Consider the following 18,235-nt stretch of genomic DNA (forward strand, 5'->3'; position numbering starts at 1 on the left):
CTGTTGTGGATTCAACTGAGTCGCAGACGTACTTCTTGGAGGCAACGCATTTATTGATACCAACACAAAGGGGTAACTGCCCCTTTACCAGATAACAACCTATGGTGGTGGACCACCAGTCTAACTACACTATTCAACAGCAATGCTGAACCCCGGTCCCTGTTGGGACCCGGTTTATATCCTTACTGGCCATGGCTGGCTCCACCCTGGCCACGCTCATCTTCTCGAATCCTCTAGCAGGATCTCGCCCCGGCACGTGACTACCCCCAGCCCCCCCCCCACCGGGGGCCCTGTGTAGACTTTACTAGTCACGTGCCCTCCGGGGTCAACCAGAGTGCCATGGCCCACATTAACCCCATTCCCGGACCGACACTCTCACACCCCATCCTTGAGGGCTCGGCACTACACGCCAAGCGTGGTGCCACTCAGCGCTATGACTCAGCGCTCACCGAGTCCCTCCAGGGCCAGTACTACACCCACATTTCCGTGGTGTCCGCGATGTGAGTACATCGCACGCCGTGCCTTTCTAGGGCCGGCACCACATTGTGACGTCTGCGATGTCACTATACTACTATGCAATAATCCATCCAACCACCTGCACAGATGCCTGTTCTACACCTAGAATACAAATTGTGTTCAGTTCATCAGCCTATTGGCTTTCCAGAGCAATGATATCAAGCGAGCAAATTCCGAACTGGATTTCTCCTTCGGCATCTCATCGGTGGAGTCAGACTTGCTCAACCAATCAATGCTGCTTGATTACCAGATGTTTTTTGACAAGAGCACTCTATTGAAATCATAGGGCCCCAGTTCAACGCCAAGTGCGAAGCTATTCAAGACCTTCTGATGTCTTCTATCGGTGACGTGACAGCTGATCGAGGTGTGAATCAGTTTGTGGGGGGGGGCATATGCTATTCATCGGCACGATTTTAAATTCCGGCGAGGTCTTGATTCGATTCAAGAGCAAGAAAGCTCGAAGCCTTACATCCGGTATCGGCGCGCACATGAATGTTGCCATTAGCGACTTGAAATAAGATTGAGGTCTTCAGTTTTAGTCCAGGTTTCAGCTGCCCGTGGTTGAGCCGGGTTCACGTAATAGACGTTCAAGCATCCGCTCTGTCATCAGTGACTGTGCAAAAAGGAAAAAGGCATCAAGATTAATTTAGGTTTTGTAACTCTGAAAATTAAGAACATTTCTTTGATTCATTTTTAGGATTAACATTACTCTCAGTTTCAGGGTTATACGGAAAAGTGCCATGGAACGCCCGAGCGTTGATAAGAGGTCACTCGATTATCCGGTGGGTTCGTGAGGAAGGGGCGCCGGATTTTAAAAAATGCCGGATAATCACGACATTCTTTAAAATAGCTTATTTTTGCACATTCTCGTATAACATGTTTTTAGGTGTTGTGAATACGTTTTTTAGTGTTTTAAATTAGTTTACTATGTGCAATTGACATAAACAAACATACAAATAGACAAAAATGTAGATTCTAATTGATAAAGTTACAGTATTTACTGTGCTGTACTTACCACTCCAATCTCGAAGACTCTGCATGGGGTGATGTACGTGGCACCACTACACTCTCGTTTCAACAACCATGAGTTTGAAAATGGCCGGACTGAGTCAGCCTTTAGACCGGTGCTCCGGCGAACGCCGAGTTACATAACACACTTTTCGCCGGATCGCACCGTGATTATTTCTTGTTTTTACTTCTTTAGTTGTTAGCCATGAAACATGTATATACGTGCAGTATTTTCACTATTTAAGTTGTATGTAGTGTATAATGTACCATATATAATATTTGACGCTGAAATCAAGCATCGCTACTTTTTAAATCCTTTATATTAAGTTCGCTTGCTTGCCTGCTTGCGTGCTTGCTTGCTTGCTTACGACCGTGCAAATCTTTCGGTCGTTTTTTAACCCACTTCCCGTGATCCAATCGAGCTGACATTTTCCACACAGACTCGTTGTGCGAGACAATTAATGTTCGTGAAAAAAAAATTCCCAAAATGTTACACTTTTTAGGCAAAAAAAAATTATTTTACATATATTCAAATAGAACTCATTCATGGCTTTGGCTGAACGTCACAGTGGAAGAGCCCAGAGCGTAACCCCTCCACAGGCCGTGGCGGAGTAGCGCAGTTGGTAGCGCCCTCGCTTCCCATGCCAAAGGTCGCGGGATCGATCCCCGCGTCCTCCACAGGCGAATATATTTTTAAATCCTTTATATTAAGTTCGCTGCCACGCATATAAAGGATTTATAGTGAAAAACTTTGTTTTTACGGGTTATACTTATTTTGTCATGCACACGGTGCCGATCGCCGGACTGGTCACAGCCTTTGGAGTGGTTTTGCCGGTTTCGCCGGATCGGCCCGGGACCGCCGGAAAATGTTGGAGGCAGCCGTATAATCGCGCGGTGCCGGATAATCGACAATCAACTCTAGTTCTGTGAGATCTCCTTCTGTGGACCGTTCTCCAACACGTGGTGATGCACCGCCATGCGAGAGCTCCGAATGATTTTATTTGTCACGTGACGTCAGCGACACAGTCGGCGTATGGTTTCGGGATGAGGCCTTTCTATATATTTTTGTTCCCACATCAACTTGCAAGCGATCAGAGTAGAGTGCACATACCAAGGTAACGATGAGAATGATTGAAGATGTGACGGGCACGCACGCACATCGCAGAATCCACTCGGAATCAGCGGCTGAGAGAGCACAAAAGGGTGGGGGCGCGTGGGGGGAAGGAGAAAAATGTCACGATAAGGAATATTTCCCGGAGCCGATAAGTCCAGCACAAATGACACGACTGACGAACAGCAGATATTGTGTAAGTGCGCCTCACGGTCAAGAGGGCATCGGGCCTACGCTTCTTCGGGAGAGACGTTTTTGGCCCCGCTAGAACGCGTGAGCGACATTCTGACCTCTGGTTCCGTAACGGTCAATATCTTTTTCTGTTTACTGTTGGATAGAGAGCGAGATTAAAGGGGGGGGGGGGTCATTCGCGAGTGGTCCTTTCGCACGTTTCGCACGTCCGCCATTCGATCACCGTCTCGTCGTGTTCGCGGAGGCCTTCACCCAAAAGTAGGACTGACAAAAGGGCTAATGCGCATGGGAATACTATTTGAATGTTTTAAATGAGCCGATAGGCGACGTATTGTTATGCCTGGGTAATATTCCCATCTACCCATCAGGTGATACTCGTAAGCAGAAACTCCAAAACCCCTAAAACAATCACTGTGGAACTCACCGAGGCAAGCTCACCGATTTTTGGAGTGAGATTTGCAACGGAATATTTTTTATTTTCAAGCATTTTTATTTAAAAATACATGTTTAGCTGCGCGCCAGCGTGCGTTTGGACGCGCGCGTGTGGGTGTAACGGCTTGCCACGCGTTTTCATCAAGGAAACGAAGCTCCCCAAATAGACTGACTGGGTTTTCAGATTGCGAATTTTGCGTTTTCTGCCAACTTGTCGTCGTGGCTTAGTTTGGCTCTTAGCTGCTGCCTGACTCGTCTGTGCCGACTCCTAAGAAACCCAAGTTTAAATAATAAAATCAGCGGCAAATGGAAATTGTCGCTGCCCTCAACTGAAGGTGGAAACGCGTAAAGGTGCAAATACTGATCTGTGAAGCTCACTTGTAAAAATCGTTATGTAACCAATCGAAAGCCGATTTTCCAGAGCAGTGGCCTACTGCTTAAATACACAAACGAACCATATTAATCAAAATCTTAACAATGATTAACTTTCAACGTACTTACATAATTGAAAACTCGCTTCTTTAAGACTGCTCTTTGTGTTTAACTTGTCCATTTTCCCGCACCTACCATGAGCACGGTTGGGTATGTACGGTGCGAAAGAAATTCGACGTATATTCACACTCTCAAAACGACACCATGTACGTATTATTAGGATGATTATGGAGGAGGCGGCACGCGACGTTGAACTGTCGGAGGCTTCCTGCAACTGTCTGATTTCACCCAGGAAGGATGGAGATATCTGGCTGCCAAAAGTCATGGTTGACTTGCAGTTTCATTGGCCGCCCATTACCAATCCACGATTGGATGGATGTGCGTATGTACGTTTTTGCGAACCATACGTAGCCAACCGTGCATTTGCACGGTTGGATGAATGGATGAATTAATGGCTGCCCACGACGTGTCGGCGGTCGTTGGGTCTGTTGGCCCACACTCGGCCACGCTGGCCAGTGTGGGTTGGCGAAAGGCACGACCCCGAGACCAGTTCGTACACCGCTGGCCACCGATGTTATTCGTGGCAAGGAGTTGAATTCCGGTCGCTGGGTTCTCAGCAAAGTGTGCTTATCACTGGCGCCACCGCTTCACACTTTGGGCATAGTCTGACAACCAAAATTATTAGGCCTGTAATTCAGAAGAAAAGAGCTGTCCAATTTTTTTTCATAAACTTTAGAGGCTCGTAAAAACGCACCACCATCCCGACCTCGATGAATATGCCGGCTCGTCTGAGTACGTCCGACACTGCTGTATTTTATAAGAATTTCTCCCTTATCAAAAATGATGGGCACGTGATTATTGAACTGAATGACCGCCCTCATTGGTTGATGTACTATGCCCAAGTCGTCAAGGAACATAAACCATCATCACGTGAACTCCGGTCATCCTCGCAGTGGCTTTTGGCTCGCCATCGAACGGTCACTGGATCGCTCGCTTTCAGATGCTCTCCTGCGGCCGTCTGTACCTTTCTTCCGATATTAGGAAGCCGCTGGAGGCTATGTACTTTTAAATCTAGATTGAAATCTCATTTTTTTCGAACTGCTTTTTTGTGTTTAGTTTGTTGTCCTTCCCCCACACCGGCGATTAACGCGGTTGTCTTCGTACGGCGCAAAAGAAGTTCAACGAACGATAATTACCCACGTGTGTACGGCTTCTGAAGCGTACGTCGGCAGTGGTGGAACTGACGCCCCCACATGCGCTCACCGCGATGCATCACGTCGGGTCAAGTGACAGCTGTAGTCGCTTTTAATGGCAGGTGCGAGATTGCGTCATTTGTCTGCGCGCGCAGTTCGCGAGGTGCGGCGTCTTGGAGACTCGTGACCCCCCCACCCCCCAAAGCGAAAAAGCCGCGGCAAATAATCTCCGCGTAGATTCTAAAGCAATCCAACGCGTTTTTTTTCCCTTGTTGTGGTTTGGCGCATTCGGGTGAGTTGGTTTCTTCCAAATAAGCGTGCGCTCCCGGCTGTGACGTGGCTGAGTCGTTCACGACAAAATATGCAACACAAAACTGAAAAGCGTGGAGAGACGCGTGCTTGGAAGTTGCACTGAGAGGCAGAAAAGAGGAACGCGTGGATTGGAGAACGCACACACACACGGGTTAGAGACGGCCATCCAAACTGTTCAGAAAAGCGAGTGGGGCTTGGTCAGGACACGTCGCGGCTAGAAGGGACGATGGTCGGGAAATAATAATGACGGGAGTGGTAGCCAAGGAGTAGAGAGAATGCATCGGAGAGGACGTCCGCTGTGGAGGCGGAATGATGAAATCGACTCCTTTGCAGGTGTTGTGCGGAATATTCCGTCACTTGCACCTCCGATTAGCACGGTTGGCTACGTACGGCGCGAAAGAAGTTCAACATACAGAACCATTGGAGATGGTGATTGCTTGGGGAGCCCTTGATCCAGCAGTGGATTGATCATGGCTGTTGCTGACGATGACGATCATTATTTTGGGTCAACCGCCCTCCGTGGCTCAGACATGACTTGGTGTTTATCCTCCGCCACCCGAGTTCAGAAGCACAAATGAGAACAATTCGGCGCGTGTGTAAGCATCGCATTGTGACACAGAGGCAAAGAAAAAATGCAAATCCTGTGCGAGGAGTTGATTTTCCTCGATCGGAACGGACTTGCGTGTGCCCGGTGCTCAGATCGTTTGCAATTTCGCAAGTTGGAAAAGGTTGAGTTCAGTTCCTGGTCAGGGAAGTTGACTTTTATTCTGTATCTGTCTGAGGGCTTTAAAATGACTGGGTAACCCAGGGTCAGCCTTGCAAAAAAGGCACCGATTCTCTTGTCTCCATGATGCATAATATAGCAATACCACAATATGTCACGCATCGTGATATCCACAAATATCATGTTCTCCGTTTCGCAAAAATGTCGTTATATCATGGTGCATAATTTCCTTAAATGCTTCATTTCCGGACATATATAAGTATTTGCGAATATATATAATCAGGAATATTCTCGCGCGGTCGGATCGCGAGAAGCAGCTGTGCCGTGGTGACGGCAGCTGCGGGGGTTCAACCGGTTCATCGACCTTTTCCTGGTGGAAAAGCCCACCGCACCGCGCCATCGCTGCCCCAAGGTGCCAGGGTGAGCGCGGTGCATTAAAACCGGCAGCCCAAGATGCCCGCGTGATAACCCTAGCCCTTGCAGCCCCTAGCCCTGATGTTGACCTTGATCGGGCCACCTCAAACCGCCCGCGCACTTTTGCGTATTATTTTTTTCATTTAAAAGTAGCGCGCTCCCCTGCTGTGAAGTGGCGACGCAGCCGCCGGCATCGGCCGTCGCCGGCTGTGCCGCCACGACTCTCCTCCTGCCTCTGCCGGTTCTCCCGGGAAGGAAATGAGATAACGCCACCGTTGCCCAAAATTAAGAGGGCGCTACGGTGGTATACGGGAGGTCGTGGGTGTGATCCCGACCCTGACGATGCCTGTATACTCTTTGGTTCTTTCGTTAAAGTCACGTAGGTATATAAAATAAATTGCGCATGGCCTGCTGCTGATGCAGACTGTTTTAAAGGAAAGTCTGCATCAGCAGCAGGCCATGCTTTCCCAGCTGATGACGGACGCTTGTGTTGCGCCCGAAACGTCGTGATCTATTATTTTTTCTACCTACGTGACTTTACCGAAAGAACCAAAGAGTATGGATTCCTGCAGTCACGAAAGCTTCAAATCAAGATACCTGTATATTTGGAGTTTGCGTGTTCTCTCTCTCCCCGTGGTGGTGGCGTGGATTTCTCTCCGGGTCTTCCGGTTTTTCCCTCCACGTTTAGAAACATGCGTTTAAGAGTATTTGGCTGATATATAAATGCCCACGTGATGAGCCGCTTCGTTGAACTGTCATTTGTTATCGCCAGGTCGCTTCTGAAAGAGAGCGACGTAGCTCAGTGTGCTATGCCTGGTAAAATAAAAATAGTAGTAAACATAATTTAATTCAGGGAAAATGCTTTTTTAAAATCTCTTTCCTGCAATTTATTAAATTCTGAGTTACAGTTCTAATTGCTAGACACACTATGCCCTCGTAAACGAGGCCTCTTCACGCGTGTCCCAACAGCGGTGATCCAGAGGCCGCAGGTTCCATTCGATTCTGAAACGATGCGGAAAGTTTCTTAAACCCCCCCCCCTTCCCTCACCAACTGTGTCGACCCAGCACTGTGAGTGAGTTCACCACAGCTGATCGGCAGGTCATGACCCCTGGGGGAGGTTTCGGGTAAAGGGTGGGGCTGCTACTGTCACGTCTTGCAGGTTATCTGTGCCAGCATGGAAGAGTAAGCCAAAAAATAACCCTCCAGAGATGATCTCCGGGAGAGCTGTGTCTACTGGAGACATTTCATGGCCGCTCAGAAGCAGAGGGGGAGAACTCTATATTTTATGCAAACTGAAAAAAAAATCCCCCGGCACTTTGAACATCCCAGAAAGATGTACAGATTTCCCAGAATGGCTATCTTTAAAAAAAAAAGAGGACGATCCTGCGAAAACTAGGGCGGGTGGCGTGACAAACACTCGTGTGAGGGGGCGGAGGGGATTTGGGGGGGGGGGGCTAAGCGGGCGCGTGGCAGGGGTGCAACACGGAGCCCACAGCAGATGTGACGTGTCTCCCACGCTTCTGCAGAGGACTTGGAAGGGACAGTGCCGACCGGGGGGAAGGTGGTGTCGACACGCATGGGGCGCAGCGTTATCACCGTATCCAGAGGTGGTCTGCGCTACGGGAGCCTTGTCGCTCCGCTGCTGGCTGAAGGCCTCCTCCCCCACGGCAGCATCGATTGGGCCGTGCGTCATCACGCTGCTCAGAGGGACACTCGGGACCGGTTCATATATCACTCGCCACTGATGTTCGCTATGACTGGGAGTCGAACTCGGGCCGCGGGGTTTTGTAGCTTAGTGCGCTAACTAATGCGCCACTGCTGTGCCCATTCATGATAATAATAACAATCTCCTTAAACCTTTCTAGTTCCTGGACAATTGCAAATTGCAGGGTGGGGGGGGTCCTTGCTCATCGCTGAATCTCGGAACGCGCGAGCGGCTTGGTATTAATTTTATTTATAGAGGCGTAGTGGCAGCGCCGTTGTTTTTAGAGACGTCGTACTCACCGCAGCGACACGACCGCCGCACTGTGCGAAAGCTAGAGCCAAACTGTGCCACACGCCCTCTCGCATGGCCTTCTAATTCCGCTTCCGGAATCGAAAGTATAACTGATGACGTATATGTACGTACACATACGTCGTCAGAACGCAATCAGAAGTAAAACCGATGATGGGTACACGTACGTCTTCGGAATGGGAAAGGGTTAATTTACCCAGGAAAGTCTCGCCGAGTCTCATGACTTATTCCATCTGGACGGTCCTACACTGGGCTGTTTGGCCAATCTTATTCATGAATAATGTATCGATCCACTGCCGAATGACGGCGTCTCCCTGCCGTGTCGGTCGGGGGGGTTCGTTGAACCGTGCTTCACCAGGCCGGTCAGTTACGGGCTGGCCGGAAGGGTGGGGGGGGGGCAGCACCCAGGATGGGTTCGTGTATCGCTCGCCATCGATGTTGGCCGTGACCGGGAACTGAACTCTCCGTGTCCCGGGTTCGTAACGTCAGCGAGTTTAAATACCGTGGCACCGCTCAACCCCCGCATTAATTTATTACGAGGTATTTCATGATGCATGAGATATGTGGTAAATATTGTATAATAGTCATTTTATTGTTTTTTTTTACTGCTCCGTTATTTAAAAGGGGAAATTTTTTTTTTTCATTTGACCAGGTAAGGCCCACTGAGCTGTACAGCTCTTTTTTTACAGAAGCGACCTGACTCTCACAGATGATAGCTCAGCGAAGTGACTCATCACCTGGAAATTTATGATAGGCAAATACTCTCAGTGCCTGTTTCTAAATGTTCAGGGAAATAACCGGAGAAAAATCTATGCGACCATGGGGAGATCGTACAAAAACTACAGATATACAGCAGGCGTCAGGGTCGGGATCGAACCCACAACTTCCTGCTTTTAGATTTGAAGTTTTCGTGACTGCAAGGATTCATGCTCTTTTGTTTTTTCGGTAAAGTCACGTAGTTAAAAATTTAATAAAAATAAATTAAAAAACGACTAAATTAAATCACGACGTTTCGGAGGCAACACAAGCTTCGACTCTGACGGTTCCACCTGAAGATGGAAGCTTGTGTTGCCTCCGAAACGTCGTAATTTAATTCAGTTGTTTTTTCATTTATTTTATTTTTAACTTCCTGCTTACCAGGCGAGGGAGTTAACATCTCCTAGCCACAGTGGCGCCAAAACTAATGCGTGAGAGCTGCCTGCGTAGAAGATTGTATAATTCTCGCTAAAGCTGCGACAGTGCATCGAATCGTCGATAAACGCCGGACCTCTGTGGCTCGCGATAGCTGCGTCGAATCACTCGTGTTATAAAAAAATCTCCGTTTATTCATTCATTCATATGCCGTTGTATGCAGTAAAACCTCCCATGGTGCTCGCTATGACTTTTTGTGTTTAGTTTGCCGTTCTTCCCCCGCACCTCCGATTTACACGGTTGGCTACGTACGGTACGAAATAAGTTGAGCATACATACGTCGGCGAAACGTCTGTGCCCAGTTGTCGAGTGTCATGTGGATCGCTCTCCGACGACATCCTCACCAGTGGCGGTGCCGCTGCTGCTGAAGCAGCGATGAATTAGAGACTTTCGTTTATTACTCCCGTTTTTTTTTTACTACTCCACAAGTTCCCGGTAGAGAGCGCGAGCGATGGGGAGTACAGATATTCCACGCGACAAGCCCGAGGCCAGGTGCCCTCGGGGTAGGTGGAAGGCAGGGGAGATCGGCTCACTGCCCTATATCACGTAGGGGCAACGATCAGATACGTGGTTTCTTTTGGCCGGGGGGGGGGGGGTGCGAAGACATGGATGATTGGGGTACAATGACGACTTAATAACCTTATTAATTGGCTGCGTTGGGTGGAGGAGGGCTCACGATACACTTTTACTTTCGTGGTCTGACACAAAAATCTATTCTGAATCGAAACGAGACTAATCTGGGGGGAGGGGGAGCCTGTTACAGTTGTGGGTGATGTCCGTCGTACTGATAATGTTATTAACACTTGAAAGATTACGACCAAAAACTGTAATCGGTTTAACACTTTGGCTTTCACGACCAATATCATCCATAGTATGGGTTAGAGCGCGTAAATATTTATACAAACCAACCTCATCCTATAAAAAGAAAATCCCATTCGCAGGGCAATAAACATCGAACGGCGCTTCGTTAACCCTCCGCAGCTTCTGCGATTTCATACTCGACATGTGACGTTCTCAACATTAACTGCCATCGTGAAACGATGATAATAAAAAATAATTTGGCACGGTTGCACGTTTTTTGCCGCATGGCGCGCGGGACAGCGTTGGCCACGTGCGGTTGGCCGCCGCGACGTTTCTCGTTATTTAAGCGGTTTTCATAATGAAGGTTTTTTTTTTCTTTGCGTTCGATCGCATGAGCATAGATGTTGTTGTTAACCCACCGCCAACCGACGCAGCCCAATTGGTTACCACACCGGTGTGCTGGAGAGTAAACCCACTACAACATTTACAATCAGAGTGCCGTGACGTTTTGATGATAATTACATCAACCGGCATCATCGGGTTGACGACACATTTAAACTCACGCGATCTAACCCCCCACAAAAAAAACCTTTTGTTATGAATAAGATTGGTTGCGAAAGCCTCCTAGCGCTGCTACTGCGTGTTAATCGGTTTGTGTGTCCCGGGGGAGATGCCACCTCCGTCTGGCATCGTCCGCCACGTAACAGGATCGGTCGCGGAACGTAAATTTAGAATCCGTCTGTGCGACGGCTCCATTAATTCCGTGGTCGCAGAGGCTGCCTCCACTTGGAATACGGTTTTTTTTTTGTAATGCTGCGTATTGGAGGGCCAGGAGGTGATTTACCGACCGGGGTGGTGAAGTATGGTCAAACAATTCCCTCGACTCCCCCCCCCACCCCCCACGGCCGACGCAGAGTGGGGAGGGAGGCCTTGATCCGGCAGTGGCTCGATAAAGCGGCTGTAAATGATTATTACTCATTATTATTGCTATTATTATTTCATATGCCAATAAAACTTGAAGCTAAGAGACCACATCTAGACAGAACAGACAATCAGAGACAATACACACTTTTTTGTAATGATCACTTCTCCTACAGTTTTGCACTCTGATAGTATATTGAAATTTTATCGTTCTTTTTTGAGTTGTAACTTTCAGACCCACCCCGACTGGACATCTGTTAAGAAGAGCTTCGTCGCTCACCGGGTTTCTCCAGGTTAAATAAATATTCTGATTCTGAATAGAGAGATACGGATTAGCACGGTTGGCTACCTATGGTGCGACAGACGTTCAACGTACATACATACATACACTTAAACGAATTAATTCTCGATTTGAATCCTTAGCCTTGAATCGTAACGATCCATCGGATTGCCGGGTACAAGGGGAAGGAGGTTTGGGGGGGGCCGTGGGCTGAATTGTTACCGTATTCTCCTGTGTTATGAGACGCTTCGGAAAGTAAGACGCACCCAGAACTTGTGCGCCATGCCAAGAAAGTTGCACAATTCTGGTTTCGCCCGCGAAAGGGTTGTGGGTGGGGGAAGCGGGGGGGGGGGATGGGGAAAGGGGGGGGGGGTGTGCTTCATAATCCAGAGAATACAGTACCGGTAATGCTCAGGGCGTTCAGGAATCCCGTCGCTCTCGCTGTCATCTCCTGGCCACCTCGGAGGCGAAGCCCAAAACACCACCACGTGGTGCATACCAGGCTCACGGTGTATGGGCGTGTGCAGCGTGCACTTGCGACGGCATGTTTGTGCGAAGGTCAGTTCTAGACCCATTTGCCGGGGCAGGATGTTCACGCCGCCCTTTTGAGGGTGGCTCGGTCGGCTCTTTTCCCAGCGAGCCTATCCTGCCGAGTTTTCACAGTCGGGGGGCAATGAGTGATTTGCGGGTAGTTTTTTCAGCAGCATCGCGACGTTTGGCCACAATACCAGTGGCATTGTGTCTTTATTTAGCTCTTGGAATAAACCGTAGAACCCGGAGGAGACTATGCATAACAGGGGGAGTCGATACAAATGTGACGCAGAAATGGCCCCTCTTGCTGCGAGACACAAAGCGTTACCACCATGCCATCCTGGCGCCCTTTGTCAAATTTGGACCATGACACCGGTTTCGAATGAAGTCGGGGGACCTTCAACGTGATCCGTGGTTCAAACAAATCACTCGAGACGCCGGTGTATGGCAGCACGAGCAGTTTACGAATGAAATTAGTAACTGGCGCGATGAATGAATGAATCAATCTTGAACCTCCGCCGTGAAGCAAAGCGCCGCGTATTCGTATGGCGTACGGCTCGTACGCCGGCACCGGCGCGGTAATAACCAGGGCGGCCGGCGGAAATTCGAGCCGCGGAGCTCGGCAACAGAGCGGCGAACGCGCGTACGGCCGCTGGGCCAGGGAGGCTCAATGCGGAGAATGCGTCGGTGGTTCTGTCCCCACAGAGGGTGACTGCTTGGTAAAGAGCAGGAGTTCACGTGATGCTGCTGACACATCCGGTCCTGATGCCATCTGGCCACAAGCCCCCCCACCATCCTCGCCGGTGGTGGCCGCGTCGGCGGTGGCTTTATCTGGGAGTAGCTGTAATTTCCATTGGGAAGCGGAGCGAGGTCATTTTCATTGTCTTTGCTTCGCGAGCACGTCTGTGTGTGTGTCTCTCTCCGTCTACTCACCCCCCCCCCCCCACGGGGCTGAGATTTCACCCGGGCACTGTACTCGGCGACGCGAACACAGAGAGAATGGGTTCGCTAAACGAGCTCCTTCTGACAGTTGTGTGCGGGACTGTAGGTGCCGTCCGGGGCAAAGTGGCAGCCCAGGGTAGCGGTGGAGAGTAAATGGTCGTGCCTGATGATGATGTAATTTGTGTGGAGTGCCGTAGCTAGGAGAGCAGCAGGGCAGAGAGAATGGATCCCCTAATGCACCTCCGATTAACACGGTCGGCTACGTACATTGCGAAACAAGTTTGACATACATACATACATAATGAGTTATCTGACGATGTCGTACAAAGCGCAGTTATTAAGGAGAGCAGCAGTGGAGAGTGAAGGGCCGGTGTTGTTGATGCAAATGGTGCTAACGAGTATTCTAATGAAGACGCGTTGAGTGCAGTTGTTGTCGAGAGTGCAGCAGTGGAGAGAGAACGGCTGACGACGATGATGATGATGATGATGTTGTACGTTCCGCAGGTGCTAGCGAGGGCAGGATGTCCGACTGTGCCGAGGCCGTGAGTGACTCTCCCTCGCTCGCCACGGACGGAGCGGACAGCCCGCGGCGGGGACAGGTAAATTCGCGGACACTCGACACAACACTTAACCACTCCGAGTAGTAACAATGCACACGGTCAGCCCACGGCTGTAACGGGCGACGCACGGAGAGACGTGCAAAACACTCCTCAACACTCGTAACGCGCTGCGACACCTGGAGATGAACAACTTAACGTTGTTCATCTACAAGTCACGGCAGGGTCCGGCAACGCGCCCAGGCACGCGAAACACTCCTTATGAAACGCTCCTCCATCAACACTACATATGAAGCACATTCATACTCTGCAGGTAGCAATCCAAAAATGCAACGATACACTAGTAGAATTCCAGCCATCACACTCCACCCTATCACAATTCACCCTATTGCTCTCCACCCTATTGCTCTCCACCCCAGGTTGCCAGGGCATTCCAATAGTAGAGCCAACGACACGCAGAAAAACATCTTCAGAGAGTCACTACGCTCGGACCTCCCAACAATCGCTTGGTAGTGTTCCATCTCCGTGGGGGACAGTCCCATATAATGTGTCCTCCCGCACCTTTGCCAGGCGCAGTACTGTAATTTATTCGAGTCAAAAAATCACTGCGAGACTACGGCCCAATGTAGCACTCCACTGGCGTCTAAGAAACATTTCAGCGTCGTCGCAGTTGACGCATCATTTAAGTGCTGATAACGAGCGGTGAGCTCGGCCGTTAACTTGAGAGTCTGTTTCTTCTTCTTCCTCTTCTTCTCGTTAATGAAGCGCGTATGACGGCAGTTGGGGCGGCGCGCGTTCGCCGCTCGTTTGCGGAGGTCCGTGGTTCGCGCCCCGCGGACGCCCTGGTTAATACTGCGAGCGTATTGACCGTGAGCCTGCGTCACAGTGGACGGTGCCCATGGCGTGACCTTGTTTTTACCACGGGACATCTGTGAAAAAATTGCTTTGTAGCTCATCGGATTCCTCCAGTGTAAGTAAATATTTTATTCTGATTTGAAAAAAGAGTAGGCCACGTGTGCTGGCGTCACCGTGCGAACGTGAAATATTTCCCGGCAGTTACTAATTTCACGGCAATGGTCTCCCTCCACCGCGAGACTACTGCACATTGTACTCAAGCACGAAACGCAGAGCACCCCACGTGATTAGAACGGTTGGCTATGTACGGTGCGAAAGAAGTTCAGCGTATACACGTACATAGACTCGCACAGTCACTCACCCACTCGCATAGTCACTCATCCACACACTCACCCACCCTCCGATTAGCACGGTTGGCTACGTACTGTGTGAAAGAAGTTCAGCATATACACGTACATACGTGCATATGCTGAACACCAAACGACGGTGCTCACGGTTTCGATCGGCGACGGACTGAGCAAAGTTAAGCGAGAAAACCTCTGCGCGCACGTGCAAACAAGAGAAGTTGCAAGCAGGCCAGCCGCTGCTGCCGCAGCTTGCACGCCGGTCGTTTGTCCCCGCTCCCGAGCGTCGTAACGAGGCACGTAAACAAACACGGACGATGGGTTTCTGCGCCGCCGCCGCGAGGCGAGAAAATTAGCCGCGATTGTCTCTCCGTGACGACGCAAATTATTCGCCGCTGGCAGGGAGAGGGGGGGTGCGGCGGTTCAGCCGGGTTGTGTTGCTGTTTACGCCTTCCGGGGTTCCCGTTGTGTACGTAGTCGTCGTCGTTGTCGTCGGCGGTCGTGTAAGCGTTTGTGTCAAACAGTTGGCGTGGCAGAAGGTGGGAAGGCCTCCCTCCGCACCACCCCGCTCCCTTCCCCCTCCCCCCAGGGTGACTGGCGGTGCACGATTCATCAACGTTATTCTTTGGTTCTTTCGGTAAAGTCACATATAAAGATAAAATAATAAATTAAATAATAGCATACGACGTTTCGATTGCAACACAAGCAATCATCATCAGGTATAAATGAAATAGCAACAAAAAATCTAACCAGAAAACTATAGACAGACATATAAGCAGACCGATATCACCAAGATACATAGAGAGAGTAACACAGGCACAGAGAGGGAAAGCTCCAAAATTAAGATTGATTCATCAACGTGCGATTCGATGGACGCGATTCAAATCGCTTGATCATATTATCCAAATTATAAGAAGGGCTTTCCCCCCCCCACCCATCCACCCACCGCCCCCCACTCCCTCGTGGCCGTAGTTTAAATCAAAACTTGGGGATGTCTTAACCCTTTCCCGTTCCGAGACGTCTGCAAGTTGCAGGGTCGGGGGGGGGGGCGGTCCCATTCACCGCTGAATCTCGGAACGCGCGAGCGGCTCGGCATTAATTTTATTTAGAGAGGCACAGTAGCGCCGTTGTTTTTAAAGACATTGCACTTACCGCAAAGAACCATGGCGACAGGATCACACTCTACGACAGCTGACGCAAAACTGCGTCACACGCCCTGCCGCATGGCCTTGTGGGTAGCCTCGGTACCAGTAAAGTTATTAATATTAGTTTTTGTTTCGGTTCCGTTCCGATGACGTACGTCTACATCATCGGAACGGAAAGGAATCGGGAAGGGTTAAAATGATCCGGTAGGTGTCGGTGTCCGTGAGCAACATTTGTATAAATGCATTGGCACCGGGCACGTTCATGGGGTGTGTTTTACTAGCTGGAGCTTTTTCTAGTCCAGACAATACGGTCATCCGTAAAAAAAAAATTCAATATTTATTTTTTACTGACTTGTACCGTCTTGATTTGTGTTTTTGCTGATTTTTTTTTGTCTCCTTTATACAGGGTTTGTGCATTTAATTGGCCTAAATCTACCGTGAGCATATCATTTGCATGTACTTATCATCATAAGCAGCAGCAGCCATGGTCACTGCACTGCTGAAGGTAGGCAACCCCAGGCCTTGCCACCTTCTCTCAGGACCCTGCCTATTTATAATGATCCACTTAGCGCCGCACATGTGGATGTGCGTGATGACGACGATGACACGTGATGATCACGCATGACGACCACGTCAAGGGGGACGACGTCAAGGGGGACGGTCCATGACATTGCGCTGCCCAAAAATATCTTCATCCATTTAGCGCTTCTTTTTTTATATAACCATTAATTTTGGACAAAGCTTTCACCAATTTGCGCCAGAATTTTACGTGCTAAGTAGTCCCTAATAACAACGCAGCTATGGAATAATAATCCAATTTTTATCGGGTCATCATCATCATTACGAGAGTTATTATGGCTCCCGCCCCGTGGTACAGACAGACAGATTGACAGACAGAGCGAATGCATTAACGCTTGAAGGATTCGTTGAACAGTGTTGGATAACAACGAACTGATGAGTTTCGGAGAGTTAACGCTGCCATGGATCGCCGCTGCTGCTGCCCATGAAGAGAAAGCTATTGGAAATTTATTGCAGCCGAATACTCTGAAACGCTTGATGTTGATTCTAAATGTGGAGGGAAAAACCGGAGGACCCGGATAAAAATCCACGCGACTACGGGGAGAACACGCAAATTCCAAATGTCCAGGCATCGTCAGGGTCGGGATCCAACCCACAACCTCCTGTATACCAGACGAGGCAGTTAACATCTCGACACCGTGGTGCCCCATTTCACACGGTTTGCACCCAATTTCATCAAGGCAGACAGACGAAAGCGGGGACTTATGGACGTACGGGACCGGACTAACGCACTGACGCTTTCCACAATTATTTAGAAAGCGTAACAAAAAAAAGGGACAAAGAATAAAAAACAAACCCCGTCACGTTTGATTTAGCGGCGTGTACCCGTGTGTTATTATTATCGAGCATGTGTCTGCCTGTGGGGGCGTTGCGCCTTAGCCAACGCGAGCCGATCAATAAGGGTCAAGCGAAGACCGTGATCGCACGCGCGTTTTTGTGTCTCCCTACCCCCCCCCGGCACCTCTCCGCCCCCCAACCATTGCCACCACCACCACCACTTGCGCAAACGCATGCAGCTGCCGTCTGCGCACTTACCCCAGTCACGCCTCGGTAATCCCATTTCACGTCGCTCCACGCCGGCTCGGGAATCAAAGCGCCATCAGTCTGTCAGTGACACCATCGCTGCTGCCAACGGCCTGGGCGGGGACAACGATAAAGAAGAAGATGATGGTGGTGATGATGGTGGTGATGGTGGTGATGGTGGTGATGTTAAAGTGAGAGGTACAGCTCTGCCGCTGCTTGCCCACACCATTTTAGGCGCCGGAGTGGCAAGATGTTAACTACCTCGCCGGGTATGCAGGAGGTCGTGGGTTCGACCCTCACCCCGGCACCTCATTATTTGCTTGTTCTCCTCGTGGGCGCGTGGATTTTTCTCCGGGTCCTCCGGTTTTTCTCTCCACATTTAGAATCGACGTGCGCTCAGAGTGTTTGCCTGCTATAAATGTGCTACATCGTGATGATAAACCACTCAGTTGAGCTGTCAATTGTGGCGAGGTCGCTTCTAAAAGTGAATTACACAGCTTCGTGGGCCTTACCTGGCAAAATAAAAAAATAGTTTAGTTTGGGAGCTTCTGGGGAGCCCCTCTAAGAGGGTATTTTAGGCCTAATCTTCCACACTGGCCAGGCGTCTTACGAGAAGAGGGTTGCTTACCCAGACTTTAGCCCACCACGCGCAACCTGCCCGATCAGCTGACCCTGTTGGGATCCCTCTGACGCTGCTGGGTGCACTGAGCCGGTGGA

At 49.8% G+C, this 18,235-nt stretch overlaps 1 protein-coding gene and 1 long non-coding RNA gene across 3 annotated transcripts in view; one reads left to right on the plus strand and one right to left on the minus strand.

The window, feature by feature from the left end:
• LOC144731237 (nuclear receptor subfamily 2 group C member 2-like) overlaps window positions 1–18,235 on the plus strand; it is an 87,277-nt gene that overhangs the window by 37,233 nt on the left and 31,809 nt on the right. For both annotated transcript variants that reach the window (XM_078612254.1, XM_078612255.1), the window contains exon 2: window positions 13,520–13,614. In XM_078612254.1, coding sequence (XP_078468380.1) covers window positions 13,537–13,614 — 78 coding nt within the window. In that variant the 5' untranslated portion in view covers window positions 13,520–13,536. The remainder of the gene's footprint in view (window positions 1–13,519; window positions 13,615–18,235) is intronic.
• Window positions 39–11,849, minus strand: LOC144731236 (uncharacterized). The gene is made up of 3 exons (XR_013587927.1): window positions 11,765–11,849; window positions 2,636–2,709; window positions 39–1,129 (listed from the first exon to the last, which is right to left on the minus strand). It is a non-coding gene; the product is annotated as an uncharacterized LOC144731236 (long non-coding RNA).

The sequence above is a fragment of the Lampetra planeri genome, chromosome 38 (assembly GCF_965212315.1).
Source record: "Lampetra planeri chromosome 38, kcLamPlan1.2.h2, whole genome shotgun sequence".
NCBI lineage: Eukaryota > Metazoa > Chordata > Hyperoartia > Petromyzontiformes > Petromyzontidae > Lampetra > Lampetra planeri.